The sequence below is a fragment of the Rhincodon typus genome, chromosome 1, assembly GCF_021869965.1.
Source record: "Rhincodon typus isolate 14 chromosome 1, sRhiTyp1.1, whole genome shotgun sequence".
In the NCBI taxonomy this organism is placed as follows: domain Eukaryota; kingdom Metazoa; phylum Chordata; class Chondrichthyes; order Orectolobiformes; family Rhincodontidae; genus Rhincodon; species Rhincodon typus.
Genome location: NC_063332.1, coordinates 151,765,315 through 151,780,333, shown reverse-complemented (window position 1 = coordinate 151,780,333; position 15,019 = coordinate 151,765,315). Strand labels below are relative to the sequence as shown.

At 40.8% G+C, this 15,019-nt stretch overlaps 1 protein-coding gene across 3 annotated transcripts in view; it reads left to right on the top strand.

Annotated features, from left to right (window-relative positions):
* Window positions 1–15,019, top strand: part of LOC109912053 (interleukin-15-like) — a 79,621-nt gene that overhangs the window by 49,118 nt on the left and 15,484 nt on the right. For all 3 annotated transcript variants that reach the window (XR_007262464.1, XM_048599029.1, XM_048599036.1), the window contains one exon: window positions 3,520–3,631. Coding sequence is in view for 2 of the 3 variants with exons in the window: in XM_048599029.1 (XP_048454986.1) it covers window positions 3,520–3,618 (99 nt within the window). In the remaining variant the exon portion in view is untranslated. The remainder of the gene's footprint in view (window positions 1–3,519; window positions 3,632–15,019) is intronic.

Here is a 15,019-nt window from a genome sequence, read left to right as displayed (position 1 = left end):
AATGTGAACATTGCATTTATCTTCCTAACTGCCAACTGAACCTGCATGCTAACCTTAGGAGAACGCTGTAGTAGGACTCTTAGTGTTTCAGATTTCTGAAGCCTTTACCCATTTAGAAAATATTCTATGTCATTATTCTTCCTGCTGAAGTGCATAGTCTCTCACTTTCCCACATTGTATTCCATTTGTCTGTCCAGGTCCTTCTGCAGCCTCCCCAGTTCCTCAACACTGGCTGTCCCTCCACCTACCTTTGTGTCCTCTGCAAATTTAGCAATAATGCTTTCAGTTCCTTCATTCACTTGTTAATGTATAATGTAAATAGTTGTCCCAACATAGACCCCCGCGGAACTCCATCAATCGTGAGCTGCCATCCTGAAAAAGACCCCTTTATCCCCATTCTCTGTCTTCCACCAGTCAGGCAATCCTCTAGCCATGCCAGTGACCTGCCCCTAAAGCCATAGGCTCTTGTCTTATTTAGCAGCCTCCTGTGCGGCAGCTTGTCAAAGGCCTTCTGGAAATCCAAATTGATCACATCCACTGGCTCTCCTTTGTCTAAATTGCATGTTAACTTCTCAAGGAATTCGAACAGACATGACCTCTTTGACAAAACCATACAGACTCAGCCCTGTTTTACCATGCACTTCCAAGTACTCTGCAATCCCATCCTTAGTAATGGACTGAAATTTTACCAACAACCAAAGTCAATTTCATTGGCTTATAGTTTCCTATTTTCTACCTCCCTTCCCTCTTTAACAGGGGTGTTACATTAGCCGTTTTCCATTCCTCTGGGGCCCTCCTTGACTTCAGTGATTCCTGATAGATCACCACCAATGCTCTACAATCTTCTAAGCTATTTCCTTTAGAACTCTAGGGTGTAGTCCTTCTGGTCTAAGTGTGTTATCCACCTCCAGACCTTTCAGCTTCTCCAATAGCTTCTCCTTTGAGATGGCCACTACACCCACTTTTGCCCACTGACTCTCTTGAAGTTCTGTACGCTGCTGGTGTTTTCCACCATGAAGGCTGATGCAAAGTACCCATTCAGTTCCTCCGCCATTTCTTTGATTCCCATTACTTCAATAATACAAAGCAAAGAATGTGGATGGTGGAGATCTGAAACAAAAACAGAAATTGCTGGAGAAACTCAGCAGGTCTGGCAGCATCTGTGTGAAGTAATCAGAGTCCAATGTCCACTCTTGCCTCCTTCTTAGCTTTTATATATCTAAAAAACTTCTGCATTCTTCTTTTATATTACTAGCTGGCTTATCCTCATACTTCATCTTCGTCCCCCTTGTTGTGTTTTTAGTTATCCTCTGTTGGTTTTTAAAGGCTTCCTAATCCTCTGGTTTTCCACTAACCTTCACCACCACATCGTATGCTTTTTCTTTTGTTTTTATGCTGTCCCTGACTTCCCTTGTCAGCCCTGGTTGTCTTGTCTTCCCCTTAGTATGTTTCTTCTTCCTTGGGATGAATTCTGCTGTGCCTCTCAAATTATCCCCAGAAACTCCTACCGTTTTTGCTCTACCATCTTCCGTCTAGGCTACCCTTCCAATCAATTCTGGCCAGCTCTTCTCTCATGTCTTTGTAGTTACCTTTACTCAATTGTAATACTGGTATATCTGATTCCAGCTTCTCCCTCTCAAACTACAGGGTGAATTCTATCATTTTATGATCACTGCCCCCAGGTGTTCCTTCACCTGAAGTTCCCGAATCAAGTCTGCCTCATTACACATCACCAAATTCAGAATTGCCTGCTTCCCGGTGGGCTGTGCCACAAGCTGCTCCAAAAAAACCATCTCACAGATGTTCCACAAATTCCTTACCTTGGGATCTGCTAGCAATCTATTTTTCCCAGTCTTCATGATTATCGTAATGGTGTCTTTCTCAAATGCTTTTTCTATCCTCTGGTTTATTTTCTTCCCCACATCCTGACTACTGCTAGGAAGTCTGTACACAACTCCCATCAAGATCTTTTTTCTTTTGTGGTTCCTTAACTCTACCCACATAGATCCTATGCCTTCCAACTCCACATCACTTCTTGCTATCAATTTAATTTCATTTCTGACTAACCCATCCTTCTGTCCATCTGCCTGTCCTTTCAATAGGACACATAGCCTTGGATATTTAGCTCACAGCCCTGATCCCCTTGCAGCCTCATCTCTGTGATACCCACAACATTGTACTCGCCAATTTCAATCTGCTCTACACGCACATTTACCTTGTTTCGTATACTATGTACATTTAAGTACAACACCCTCCGTCCTGCACTAACTGACTCCCTTGTCATAATTGTCCCCCATATCTGCTGTTCCTGAAGTTCGATTGCTGAGCCTTTTTATATTCTCTGTGCTATTACTTGTTATGGAAACTTTAGTAACCTCTGCTGAGCCCTCCCCCCTTTAACATTTTCCATAATTTTCCATGTGGCACTGGCAATATGGTAGCGCGATGGTTAGCACGCTGCCTCACAGTGCCAGAGACCCAGGCTCGATTCCAGCCTCAGGTAACTGTCTTTGTGGACTTTGCACATTCTTCCTGTATCTGTTTGGGTTTCCTCTGGGTTTCCTCCCACGGTCCAAAGATGTGCAGGTTGGATGGATTGGCCGTGTTAAAAAAGAATTGTCCCATAGTAGCCAGCGAGGTGTAGGCTAGGTGGATTAGCCACAGTAAATGCAAGGTTATGGAGATAGGGTGGGATGCTCTTTGGAGGGCCAAATGGCCTCCATCTGCTCTCTAGGGATTCTATGCAATTGAATCCACTTCCCCACTATTTAGTTTAAAACCTTATCCACAGGCTTAGTTAGGCATGAGCTCACGAGTTGAGCAAGAAATTTGAGTATAGTTTGACGTCAGTAAAATGCATGTAATGTTGTCTCCAATTTGTGTCCCTGCAGGAAATTTAAGCAGTAAACCTAGAGAGGCACTTGAATGCTTTGGCACAAGTTACAGAAGGCTCATAAGTGTCTTTCTGTTTAATTCCAGATTGTTCTCCTCAGTTTGCTGAGATTGTGAACACATGTATTAAGACCATATTTACATTATCACTGTAAATAGATCAAAGAAGAAATATTTGCAGTATAACAACAACTTTTTGATTCCTTTTTACTGTTCACTGGACTTGTCTGGGTTGTCTTTCAATTGTAATAGACAACTTCCACACTTCCAATCCATACCTCAGATCAATGACATTGCAGTATAGTTAAATGTTTCATTTGAGTAACTTTTTAGTGTTCTATGCCCTGATTTATTTTTGATTAACATTTAGAACCTATCTTGTGTTTATCCTTTCATCCCTTTTTCTATTCTGCCTTGTCTGTTTACATGCACATCTGTATCAAAGTTCTCTCACCAGTTCCTATACTTGCGATTTAATCCCGTCCTGCTGCTAATTAGTTGATGTGCAGTATTTTAAAAGTAGGATGTGCTGTGTTTCAATAATTGATTAGGTTAGTCACTGTTTATTACATTAAAATTACTATTTAAAGTTTTTGTTGTTATTCTAAACTTGTGTTTTTAATACAGAAGAACTGCAAAACCTGTGAAGCATTCCAAGAAAAAAATGCAACACATTTTCTAATGGCTTTTGAAATTCTTCTCCAAAACAAGTATAGACAAACATAAACCATGTTTTATGGTATGTAAATAGTGAATTGTGAAAAGCTATTTTTATAAAGCTCATTTGTATTTAACTTCGCCTCACTGTATTGTATGTAAATATGGAATGTCATGTTTATAGTTTTTATTAAAATATAATCTTTGTAAATGAAGAATCTATGAATTCCATAAAATGAAGTTTGTAATGTGTACAATACGTAGAAAGTGCATTAAAGCCTGTTAAATTAAAGACTATATATTAATCGAGTCATTAAGTAAATGAAGGCATCTCAAAACCTCTTCTATCCATATCAGTCATTAGTGTTTTAAGAGTTTCCAGGCCTGGCGGTGGGGGTTTTGGTTATTAATTTCTGTTAGTCCATCTATTTAACAATCAGATTGAGGTATTATTGGGATGTATTTTAGTAAACAATTAATTTAAAATTGCAAGAGAGTTTTTCTCTTCTGAAATAAGAATCATGACTTCCACTGCCTCTTCCATCCTCTACCCTCCCACCACCATTTTAATTTTAATCTGTGGGCAAAAGATGATGGAATCAGAAGGAGACCATTCAGCATATCTTGTCTAGACAGGAACAGGGAGGTTTCAGTACTATACAGTAAACCATAAAACTTTACACCGGCTGAGCAACATCATGTGGCTCTTGTTTGATAAAGCTGCTTCTGCTCTTTCAGGTTTTAATGTATTTCTGCATATTTTGAACTCCTTACATAATGAGCAGGATTTTTCAGATGACGGATTTGCTCGCACCACCATCTGATGAGTTGGTGGGAATGCAGCCGTTTAATGTTCCAAGAAGATGTCTGCCTTCCCATCTCAGAGTGCTGTAAGCCAGTGTGATCGGCCAGCAACTCTGTAGTCCCAGCAGCACCGCTGGTCACAATGACCATGACTGGGGCTACAAGCAGCCCTCAATTTCCAAATCCTGGACTTCGGGGCCAGGTAAGTGTAGGCATGGTTCACACTGGACAGGGCGGTGTAGAGAGACCCTGGCGGGGTCTTGAAGGAGGGGCAGGGGATGGGATGGAGCCCCTTAGCAGACTGTTCATGGTGGGGAGGGCTGGGGCATGCTCAATGTGAAAGGGCAGCCCTTGAGGCAGGTGCCCCACACAGTTTTGCTTGTTATACTCCCAACAGGGCAAGACCTGTGCCCGTTACTGACATAATGTCAATAATGGCAGAAAGAAGCCCTTAAGTGGGCATTAGTTGTCTACTTAAGAATCTCAGTTAGCGGGGAGGTGGCTTTAAGTGGGATTAAATGACACCCCTACCATCAAACCCATCATGGGTGAGGGTATTAAACTCCATCCACTGTCTTTGGTTTATGCTACTTTGCAGCAAACAAATCAACTAATGACTTACGTGACTGGACTTTTAAATCATACTGCTGTTAGTAGGTCACAAATTACTTTAAAATTAGGAAAACCAGACTGTGTTTTATATTTCTACACTACTCATGCAAATCATGATGCCCCCCCAGAAATTTTTCTTGCAACATTTTTCATAGCTCCACTACATTCCATATCCTTTTTTAAACTACAGTGTTAAAAATTGTTATGATGTGGAGGTGCGAGTGTTTGTCTGGGGTGGACAAAGTCAAAAATCACACGACACCAGGTCATAGTCCAACAGGTTTATTTGAAATCAAATAAACTTGTTGGACTATGACCTGGTGTCGGGTGATTTTTGACTTTAAAAATTGTTGGAAATGACTTAGCTTTTGCCCTTCTGTACTGCCCAATGGGAAACTTACTTTTAAAGGCAAAGTCTGGCATATTTTTAGCTCAAAAGCAGGAATTCACATTCCAGGAATTTGTGTTCTCATTGAGATGGCATGCATCTTCAGTAAATACATTCCGCCTGGCTCATTTATTACAGGCAAGCGGAGAGTCAAGAGCTGATGTAGTTGTCAAAATTATTTGTGTTATCATTAATCTATCCGCTCCAGTGATGGACCACACACCACGTAATGACCAATCTTTAATTGCCAATTTACAATTCAGCAACTGGCTATTAATTTAAATAGAATGGAGCCGTAATGAACACTGAGCCTGACACATGCACATGCTTGTTGTAGACACCTGCACACCTTGGTAGAATTGTTAATGAGCCCAGGAAAACATTACATGTTAACTAAGTGGAAAGAAAAATGGTGGGGCATGTGGCTTCAAAAGTGAAATGGTTGAAAACTCCTATGGTAGTGGAGCCATAAATGTAGAATTTTTTGCACTATATCTTGCACAGTAAAGAAACGTTTTAGTCCTAGAAAGAATAATTGATGTTCAATTTCTATCCATTTTATATTTCAACAGTTTCTGCAACTTTGTGTTCAATCCTTTTCATCCTTGTTTTCTCTTTGCTTCCTTGTACCTCTCCTGTCACTGTTCTAAAGTTTACTGTTCAGTTCCCTCCATAGTTGGTGCTCTTTCAATGTACATATGTATAGGCACACGTATTAATCTTCCCTTAAGTTGCAATCCTGAAGAAGTAACCAGACCAGTCATAAAGCTGCATGTTTGTTTAGAATCCAAGGTTAGCTGCAGTCTTCAAAAGAAAATGTTAATTTCTTCATTTATAGTTTTAGTTGGATTTTGGGGACAGCCATTTGCAAATTGGCATTTCAACTGTCACCTGAATTATTAAATGTTTTATTATTAATCTATCATAATCACTTTTAATTGACTTTTGCAGGGTCCTTTTAAACAATTAGGAACAGTTGGTTGTGTTGTGCACAGCATTTTCAAAACCCTACCTTACCTAAAAACTTAATTTTAAGTAAAAGGTGTATTTTAATTTAAGATAAATAATGACCTATTCATATTTATGCAGTAATATTATTGGTGCTGGCATTGAAGGTATTTCTCTATATAAAATAGGGCAGTTCTGAATTGGAATGAAAATAATGTTATTCATTATTATAAAACCTAATCCTGTGCCATTATTGATAACATTTTTTTACAGCAGATAAGGAAATGTTGAAATTTTTCCACTAACATTACATAAGATTCCTTCTTTAATTCAAAACTGTGTTAACATGAATGCAATCAGCTATAATTTGTATTGAATTTCAGCCGTTGCTGATTCACGAGTTTGACTTGTATAGATAGATAATTTGACCAATTACGAGATAATTTCAATTGATTCTGGTTAGCTGAAGGAAACAACCAGCTAAGGCTTTGTATACTTGATGCTTAGGAGAATAACAACAGCAAATTTTCAGTACTTTGAAACAAATCTTGTTGCAAAAACAGATTTTTTTAGGTTGTTTTTTCTTCAGTTTATTCACGCCATTGAAAAAAATTCAGAAATAATTTGAAAGAGGAGGTCCAAAATATTATTCTTAGATGGCTGTGAAGAAAATGTGTCTGTAAGAACAATTGCAATTGAGTTATTTTAAGATTGAAATAATACCAGTTGTTAATTTTGATGGGACACAACCATTATTCTGTTTGTAAAATTGGGTTCTGAGTTAATTTCATGCCAGAGGTTACATTCGAGAAACTAGAACTTACCCATGTGTATGTGATCAGACCAAACACGATATGCACAGTACCAGAATATATAACTTTGGATCCAGGTATGCTGCTGGGGCTATTCCCAGATGTTGATATTTATCTAAGTCGTTAACTCAGCCACATCATATAGGCAGAACTGCACAAGCTCATGTCAGATACATTTGGTGAATTGAATGTGCTGTAAAGATCAAAGTCAAACTTCAATTAGGCTATGATGATGGGACGATTGAAAAATACCTGGACGTGATAGCAAGCAAGAGGAGCTCATGTTAGAAAACAACAGGAAGCAACATTTTTATTTATTTACATCGCTCCTCCTTGTATAAGTATTGAGGATGCATAAGATGTCAAACTTGGAGGAGCACAGAGTTGTAGGCCTGGAGGAGGTTACAGAGATGGGAGGAGTGAACCATGGAAGGAGTTGAATATAAGGGTGAGAATTTTAAATTTAACGTGTTGCCAGATGAAGAGAAAATGCAGATGCAGAAGCTTAGCAGCATGATACTTAGAGTGAATGATACTTAGAGTGAGTTAAAATATGGGCAGTAGAATTTTTAACGAGATCGAAATTTATATTGAGTGGAAGACGGGTGGCCATTCCAAAATATCTGGAATAGCTTATAGGTAACAAAAGTCATGAATGCAGGTTTTAGCAGTGGATGAGCTGAAGAAGGATGGAGATGGGTGATACTACAAAAGGAGTCTTAGCAATGGGATGGATATGTGGTCAGAATGTCATCACTGGGTCACACAGAAACCTAAAGTTGCAAACACCCTGGCCCAATATGAAGAAGCTACCAGAGAGAGGGATGGAATTGGTGGTTACAGAACAGAGCTTGAGTGGGGATGAAGACAAATGGCTTTGACCTTCACAATACTTAGTTAAACAAAGTGGTTGCTCATCAGTTCCTGAATGTTGAACAATGTAACACACAAGAGACAATAGCAACGTTAAGAATGATGATGGAGAGACAGTGTTGAATATCTTTGGTGAACACCTGGAATTGGAGTTGGGGCAGGAGTCTGCCCAGTGGTTTGGAAGAAACAAGGGATGTAGTGGAGTCAGTTCATGGATCAAACTTTGTGACAGCGAAGAAAGTACATAAGACTCTTGCATTTGTTACTGAGGTGGGGGTTTAGGAAAGGAATGGTACAGGATAGCAGGTCACACTGGAGAAAAGAAACAGGACTTATCTTTGTACTTCCTGGGTGAGTTTTGATGTTTTAGCAAATGACATTTGGGCAGGGTAGGGCTTTATGTGCTGTAGTCAGATCTGGTGATGAATAGAGCAGTCAATTGTTTGCCATAGACATTCAATTCTGCACAATTGAATTTGACAGTGGAAATGAGGGCCATACTAGGGGGCACAGACAGGGTGAGGATGTGTTTTAATGCCTTCAAATGTGGAGTTCATGATGTAGTTGAAAAGATTGAGAGCTGTTGAAAGATCAGTGAATGAAAGCCAAAGCCTAGATAGTTGGAAATTTGAAAATGTGGTTGCAAGTTACTTAAGGGTAAATTTGTTTCAGTGTCAGGCACAAGGAAGTAGCTTTATGAAGGGTAAGGAAGATGTGGGTGGAGACACAAGAAGGGTTCCGACCCGAAATGTCAATTTTCCTGCTCCTCTGATGCTGCCTGGCCTGCTGTGTTCCTCCAGCTCCACACTGTGTTATCTCTGAAGTGTGATTAAAGTTGACTTTAACTATGAATGATGAGCAGTGAGGCTTTGAGAGATAGTGAGATTGAGGGAATAACTACGAATATAGCCAGAGTACTTTTAATGGTGGGTGAAATTTAGGAGGGGACAAATGACAGTGACGTCTGAGGTAAGAGAGCATAATGAATATTAGTGTTATAGAGTCATAGAGCATGGAAACTGACCCTTTCATCTAATTCGTCCATGCCGACCAGATATCCTAAATAAATGTAGTCCCATTAGCCAGCATTTGGCCCATCTCCCTCCAAACACTTCCTATTCAGATACCCATCCAGATGCCTTTTAAATGTCGTAATTGTACCAGCCTCCACCACTTCCTCTGGCAGTTCTTTCCACACTTGCAGCACTCCTGCATTAAAAAGTTGCCCCTTAGGTCCCTTTTAAATCTTTCCCCTCTCACCTTAAATCTCTGCCGTCTAGTTTTGGACTCCCCCACTCTGGGGAAAAGACCTTGTCTATTCACCCTTTTGGAGTTGAGGAAGTTTTAACTCACTGAACACAAGAAGTCACACAGCAGAGTCCAAGTGAGGAAAAGATAATGAACGGCTTGATGGAAATCTTGGCATGTGAGTGATAGGGACCAAGGATTTTAAGTGACAGGTATGAGGGATGGAACAAGACCAGAAGATCAAACATCAAACAGGAGAAAGGAGGCAAGTGAATTTGTGCCACTGCAACAGTTGGAGTGGGGCAGTGTATAGCCAGGCAAGCTATAAGAGGAAATCTATTAAAAACCATGATACTGATTACATCAAACATAGTAAGGTCCTAGATTTCAAGACACTTGCTCACAGGTGACTACCCTATACAAGAGGTGTAGAAAGGCCCTTTGAGAACTGATCTGCTGCCAGAGAGACTACAGGGTCACCACTGGTGTTAATAGTGGAACAAGTAGGGTGACACGTTTATTCACCAAGCAAACTGCTGGATGAGAAGCTTGGAGAGTCTAGCATGAGAAGGAGCCACTGACGCATTGAACCCTTCAGTGACCACCCAGCCAAAAGATATAGAAGGAAGCAATAGAATTGTTCAAGAGGAAGTCAACACTGGAATGATGGTAGAAAAATAAGAAAGACATCTATAAAATTATAACGTAATCCAAAGTCAGCATGGTTTTATGAAAAGGAATTCATGTTTGACATTATTAAACTTTGAGAATTTAACAAACAGGGCAGATAACGGGGAACTAATAGATTTGCTGTATTCAGAATTCCAACCTGCATTCAATAATACGTCAAATAAAAAACTACTGCACAAGATAAGAGATCATGATGTTTGGGGTTATACATTGATAGAGATAGAGGACTGGCTAAGCTAACAGGAAGCAAAGTTTGGATAAAAGTTCAGGTTGGTTAGCTATAATTAGTGGAATGCCACAGGAATCAGAACTGGGGCCTAAACTCTTAATGATCTACGCTAATGAGTTGGCGGCATGTCATTGTAGGCATATATGCTGTCAATGCAAAGATAGGTAGAGAAGTAAGTAGAGAAGGGGTACTGATTCTAAAAATGAATACAGATGGATCTACAGAAATATAATATCGGCAAAAAATTGTTAGATGGAACATAATGTGGAAAATGTGAAGCTGTTCACTTTGACAAGAACAATAGAAAAGCAAATTATGACTTAAATGGAGAAAGGTTGGAATGCTACAATAGAAAAGGACATGGGTGTCCTTGTACATGAAAACCAAAAGGTTAGTATGCAGGTAAAGCACGCAATTACGAAATTAAATGGAATGTTGGCATTTATTAAAAAGGCAATGGAGTGTATAAACAGAGAAGTCTTATTACAAACGTATAGGGCATTGGTGACACCATGCCAAGACAAATGAATACAGTTTTGGTTTCCTTACTCAAGGATATTGGAGGCAGTTCAGAAAAAGTTCACAAGGCTGATTCTTGGAATGAATGAGGAAAGGTTAAGCATGTTGGGCCAGCAGTCATTGGAATTTAGAATAATGAGAGGTGATCTTTCAGCAGGCTTAATGGCTGAGTGTTCTGTCCTGCTTCTATAAGACCATAAGATAAAGGAGTAGAATTAGGCCATTTGGCCTGTCGACTTTGCTCTGCCATTTGATCATGACTGATATGTTTCTCAACCCTATTCTCCTGCCTTCTCTCCATAACCCTTAATCCCCTTACCAAGCAAGAACATATTTATCTCTGTCTTAAATACATTAAAAGACTTGGCCTCCACAGCCCTCTGAGGCTATGAGTTCCACAGGTTTACCACTGGCTGAAGAAATTCTTCCTCCCCTCAGTTCTGAAGGGTCATTCCATCGCTGAGGCTGTGGCCTCTCAGTATTTTGTAAGTTTCAATCAGATCCCCTCTCATGCTTCTAAACTGCATTGAGTATAAGGTCAGAAATCACACGACACCAGGTTATAGTTCAACAGGTTTATTTGAAAACACAAGCTTTCGGAGTCTTACTCCTTCTTCAGGTGTGAGAGATGCGGTATCAGACACAGAATTTATAAGTAAAAGATCAAAGGGTCACATCACTTATGAGGATATACTAAACAAACCTAAGATGCTGTTAACTTTTTAATCAGTTAGAAAGTTTTAATTGAAAAATATGTATATGTAAATACCTGAATTCCTTTGAGGCCACTGTCCTGAGAAAACTAAAGGTTTTATCAGTGTAAAGAAGAGGTGACATTTTAGGCCAGACAATACATGTTGGGTGTGAGACCTCGTTTAGAATCTGTTTGTGTTTTGGTTTAGAGTCAAACTGGTTTTATTTCTAAAGTAGGAATTTACAAAGGTGCTGTCTGAGGATCTTTGGTGAATTTCTGCAGTGCATCTTGTAGATAATACACACTGCTGCTACTGAGCATCAGTGGTGGAGGGAGTGGTGCCAATCAAGCGGGCTGCTTTGTCCTGGATGGTGTCAAGCTTCTTGAGTGTTGTTGGAGCTGCACTCATCCAGGCCAGTGGGGAGTATTCCATCACACTCCTGACTTGTGCCTTGTAGATGGTGGACAGGCTTTGAGGAGTCAGGAGGTGAGTTACTCGCCGCAGTATTCCTTGCTTCTGGCCTGTCCTTTTGCAGCCTTCCTGCTTCCTCAACACTACCTGTCCCTTGCCTGTCACTCAACCAATTTCTCAGCTGTGTTATTACTTTGCCCTCAGTTTCATGGGCTTCTATATTAGCTAACAGCCTCTTATGTGGGACTGTATCAGATGCCTTCAGGAAGCCCATATAAATAACATCCAAAGATATTCCCCTGTCCACTATCTTGGTCACTCTTCAAAAAGATCCAATGAGGTTTGTCAGGCATGACTTACCTGTCACAAATCCATGTTGGTTCTCCCTGATTAACTGAAAATTTGAGGTATTCAGTTATCCCATCCTTGATTACTGACTCCAACAATTTCCCCATGTTAGACTGACTGGTCTTTAATTCTTGGTTTTCCTCTTTCCTTCTTAAAAAGTGAAGTGATGTGCAATTTTCCAGTCTAGATGGATGACTGCTCTATCTAGGGAACTCTAAAAGATTGTTAGAGCATCTACAATGTGCTGCTCCTATTTCCTTTAACATCCTTGAATAAAAACCATGAGGTCTTGGGATTTGCCACTATAATTCTGTTAATTTACTCTTGACTGATGTTTTACGTTAATTTTATTCAGCCCCTGTTCCCCAATCCACTATTAATTTCCTTGGACTTCTGGCAAGCTATCCTCCTCTTCTATTGTAAATACTAAGGCAAAGTAGTTATTCAACATGTCTGCCATTTCCCCATAGTCATTGACAATATTCCCACTTTCAGTTTTTAGTGGGCCAACATGGCTCATGAACACCCACTTTCCCTTTATGTAACTATGAAATTTCGTCTTATAGATTTTGATGTTCCTGGCAAGTTTCCTTTCATGATCCCTTTTAGTAGCTTTTATTAGCTGCCTTGTGGCCCTTTGCTGGTCTTTGTATCAATCCCATTCAGCAGTTTTTTCTGCATCTTTTGTAAGCCCTCCCTATAGTTTCATGCTGTCCCTTATCTCTTAGTTGTCCATGGCTGTCCAAGCCCATGATTTTTCTGTGAAGTGGAGCTTTTCCCTCAGGAATATAACTTGGTTTTGTATTGTGTTCCTTTAAACATCTTCCATTGTACTTCAGTTGTTATTGCCTATCAGCAGGTTTTCCCAGTTTACTGTGGACATCTCTGTCCGCCTTACCTAAGTCAGCCTTACCTAAATTTAAAACTCTAGTTGCTGATTCATGTTGTTCATTTTCAAGTGCTGCATTGCACTCATCATGTTATGATCACTATTCAATAAATATTCATGCACGTTTAGGTCACTAATTGAATCTGGTTCATTACTAAATCCAATATTGCTTGTTCCTTTGAAGTATTCCAGAACATATTGCAGTAGAAAACTATCTCTGACACTCTCCAGAAATTCACTACCTTTGTTACAGGTGCTTGTCAGCCTCTCTCAGTCTACATTAAAGTTAAAATCCTCCATTAACACCACAATTTGCTACACACTTGCCCAGTTTCTTTGTTTAAAAAATCTAACACTTCAGAGGTGCTACCAGGGAGTTGATACCCAAGGCCTGGTTACAGTTTTAGATCCTTTAGTGTTCCTCAGTTCCACTCATATGTTCTTCACTGAATGCTTTCCCCTCATTACATCCTCCCACACCACTGAAGTACTGTTTTATTCTAATCAGTAAGGCTACACTAACTTGTCTGCCAATTTCCCTATCTGTCCTGTAAACCTTATAACTTGGTATATGCAGTTCTCAATCCTACAGCCAAGTCTCAGTAATAGCTACTATATCATAATTTCCACTTTGAATTTGTGCCTGCAGCTTAATTAACATATTCCTTACTCTCCATTGAGTTTGTATGTGGGACTCTTGTTCAGGCCATACAATCTAACTTGTCCCTCAGCACTGATGCTTTATATGTCTGTTTATTATTTTCTCTTTTGGTTTAATCAATACACTTCTTATAGGTTTGCCATTACCTGCTGTACCTGAAGTAAGGTTCCTGTCTGTTTTTTAACTCTCTGTCATGTTCCTTGATTTTAAAACTGTGTTGACTTCCCTTGAGCCTCCTCCACCCTGCCCCCATTTAACTCAGATTTAAAATTAATAATTGATTAAGCATCAATTGCTGTTTGTGAAGAGAATTCCAAACTTCTGCCACCCTCTATATTTAGACACAGTTCCTAACTTCATTTCTGAAAAATTAAACTCCAATTTGTAGACAATGCCTTCTGGTCCTAGACACCCAATGGTTAGAAAGGTTTTATTTCTATTTATTGCTATTGATTCCCCATAATATCTCGAAAACTTTGATTGTGTCCCTTACCTTGTTAAATTCCATAGACCACATTGCTAGCTTGTGTTAACTCTTTGAGTGCAACTATCATTCCAATAGTCTGTGTTATGCTGATTTGGCAAGATGGCGGCAGGGTAAGTTGCTCCATTTGGTGCTCCACTTTGCTTGCCAGTTCCCTTTCCTTTTCCTTTCTTTTTCTCTTCTTCTTCTCTCTTCTCTCTGCAGTAATTCTATCCCCCCATCCTTTTAACTACCTACCGAAGGGGTCGAGTCGAGACTGGGAACCGTGTGGCGGGAGCTGAATGTGTGGGTTGTGGTCTGCAGTGACGGTAGTTCGAACACGGGACAGTTCGGTGGTGAGAGCGGGCCGGTTCGGTGGTGAGAGCGGGCCGTTTCAGTGGTGAGAGCGGGCCGGTTCGGTGGTTGGAGCGGGGACGGTGAGCTGACAAAAGTCAGTGGGAGCGGGACGGTGAGAGCGGGATGGTGAGGCGGTGACAGCGGTGAGAGCAGGGCCGGTGAGGCAGTGACAGCGGTGAGAGCGGGGCCGGTGAGGCGATGACAGTGGTGAGAGCGGGGCCGGTGAAGCGGTAACAGTGAGAGCAGGGCCGGTGAGAGCAGGGCGCTGAGGCAGTGACAGCGGTGAGAGCGGGACGGTGAGGTGGTGAGAGCGGGGCCGGTGAGGCGATGACAGCAGCGAGAGCGGGGCCAGTGAGGCGGTGATGGTGAGAGCAGGGCCAGTGAGGCGGTGATGGTGAGGCAGTAACGGTGAGAGCAGGCCGGTGAGACAGTGACGGTGAGAGCGGGGCCGGTGAGAGCAGGATGGTGAGGCGGTGAGAGCGGGGCCAGTGAGGCGGTGAGAGCGGGGCCAGTGAGGCGGTGA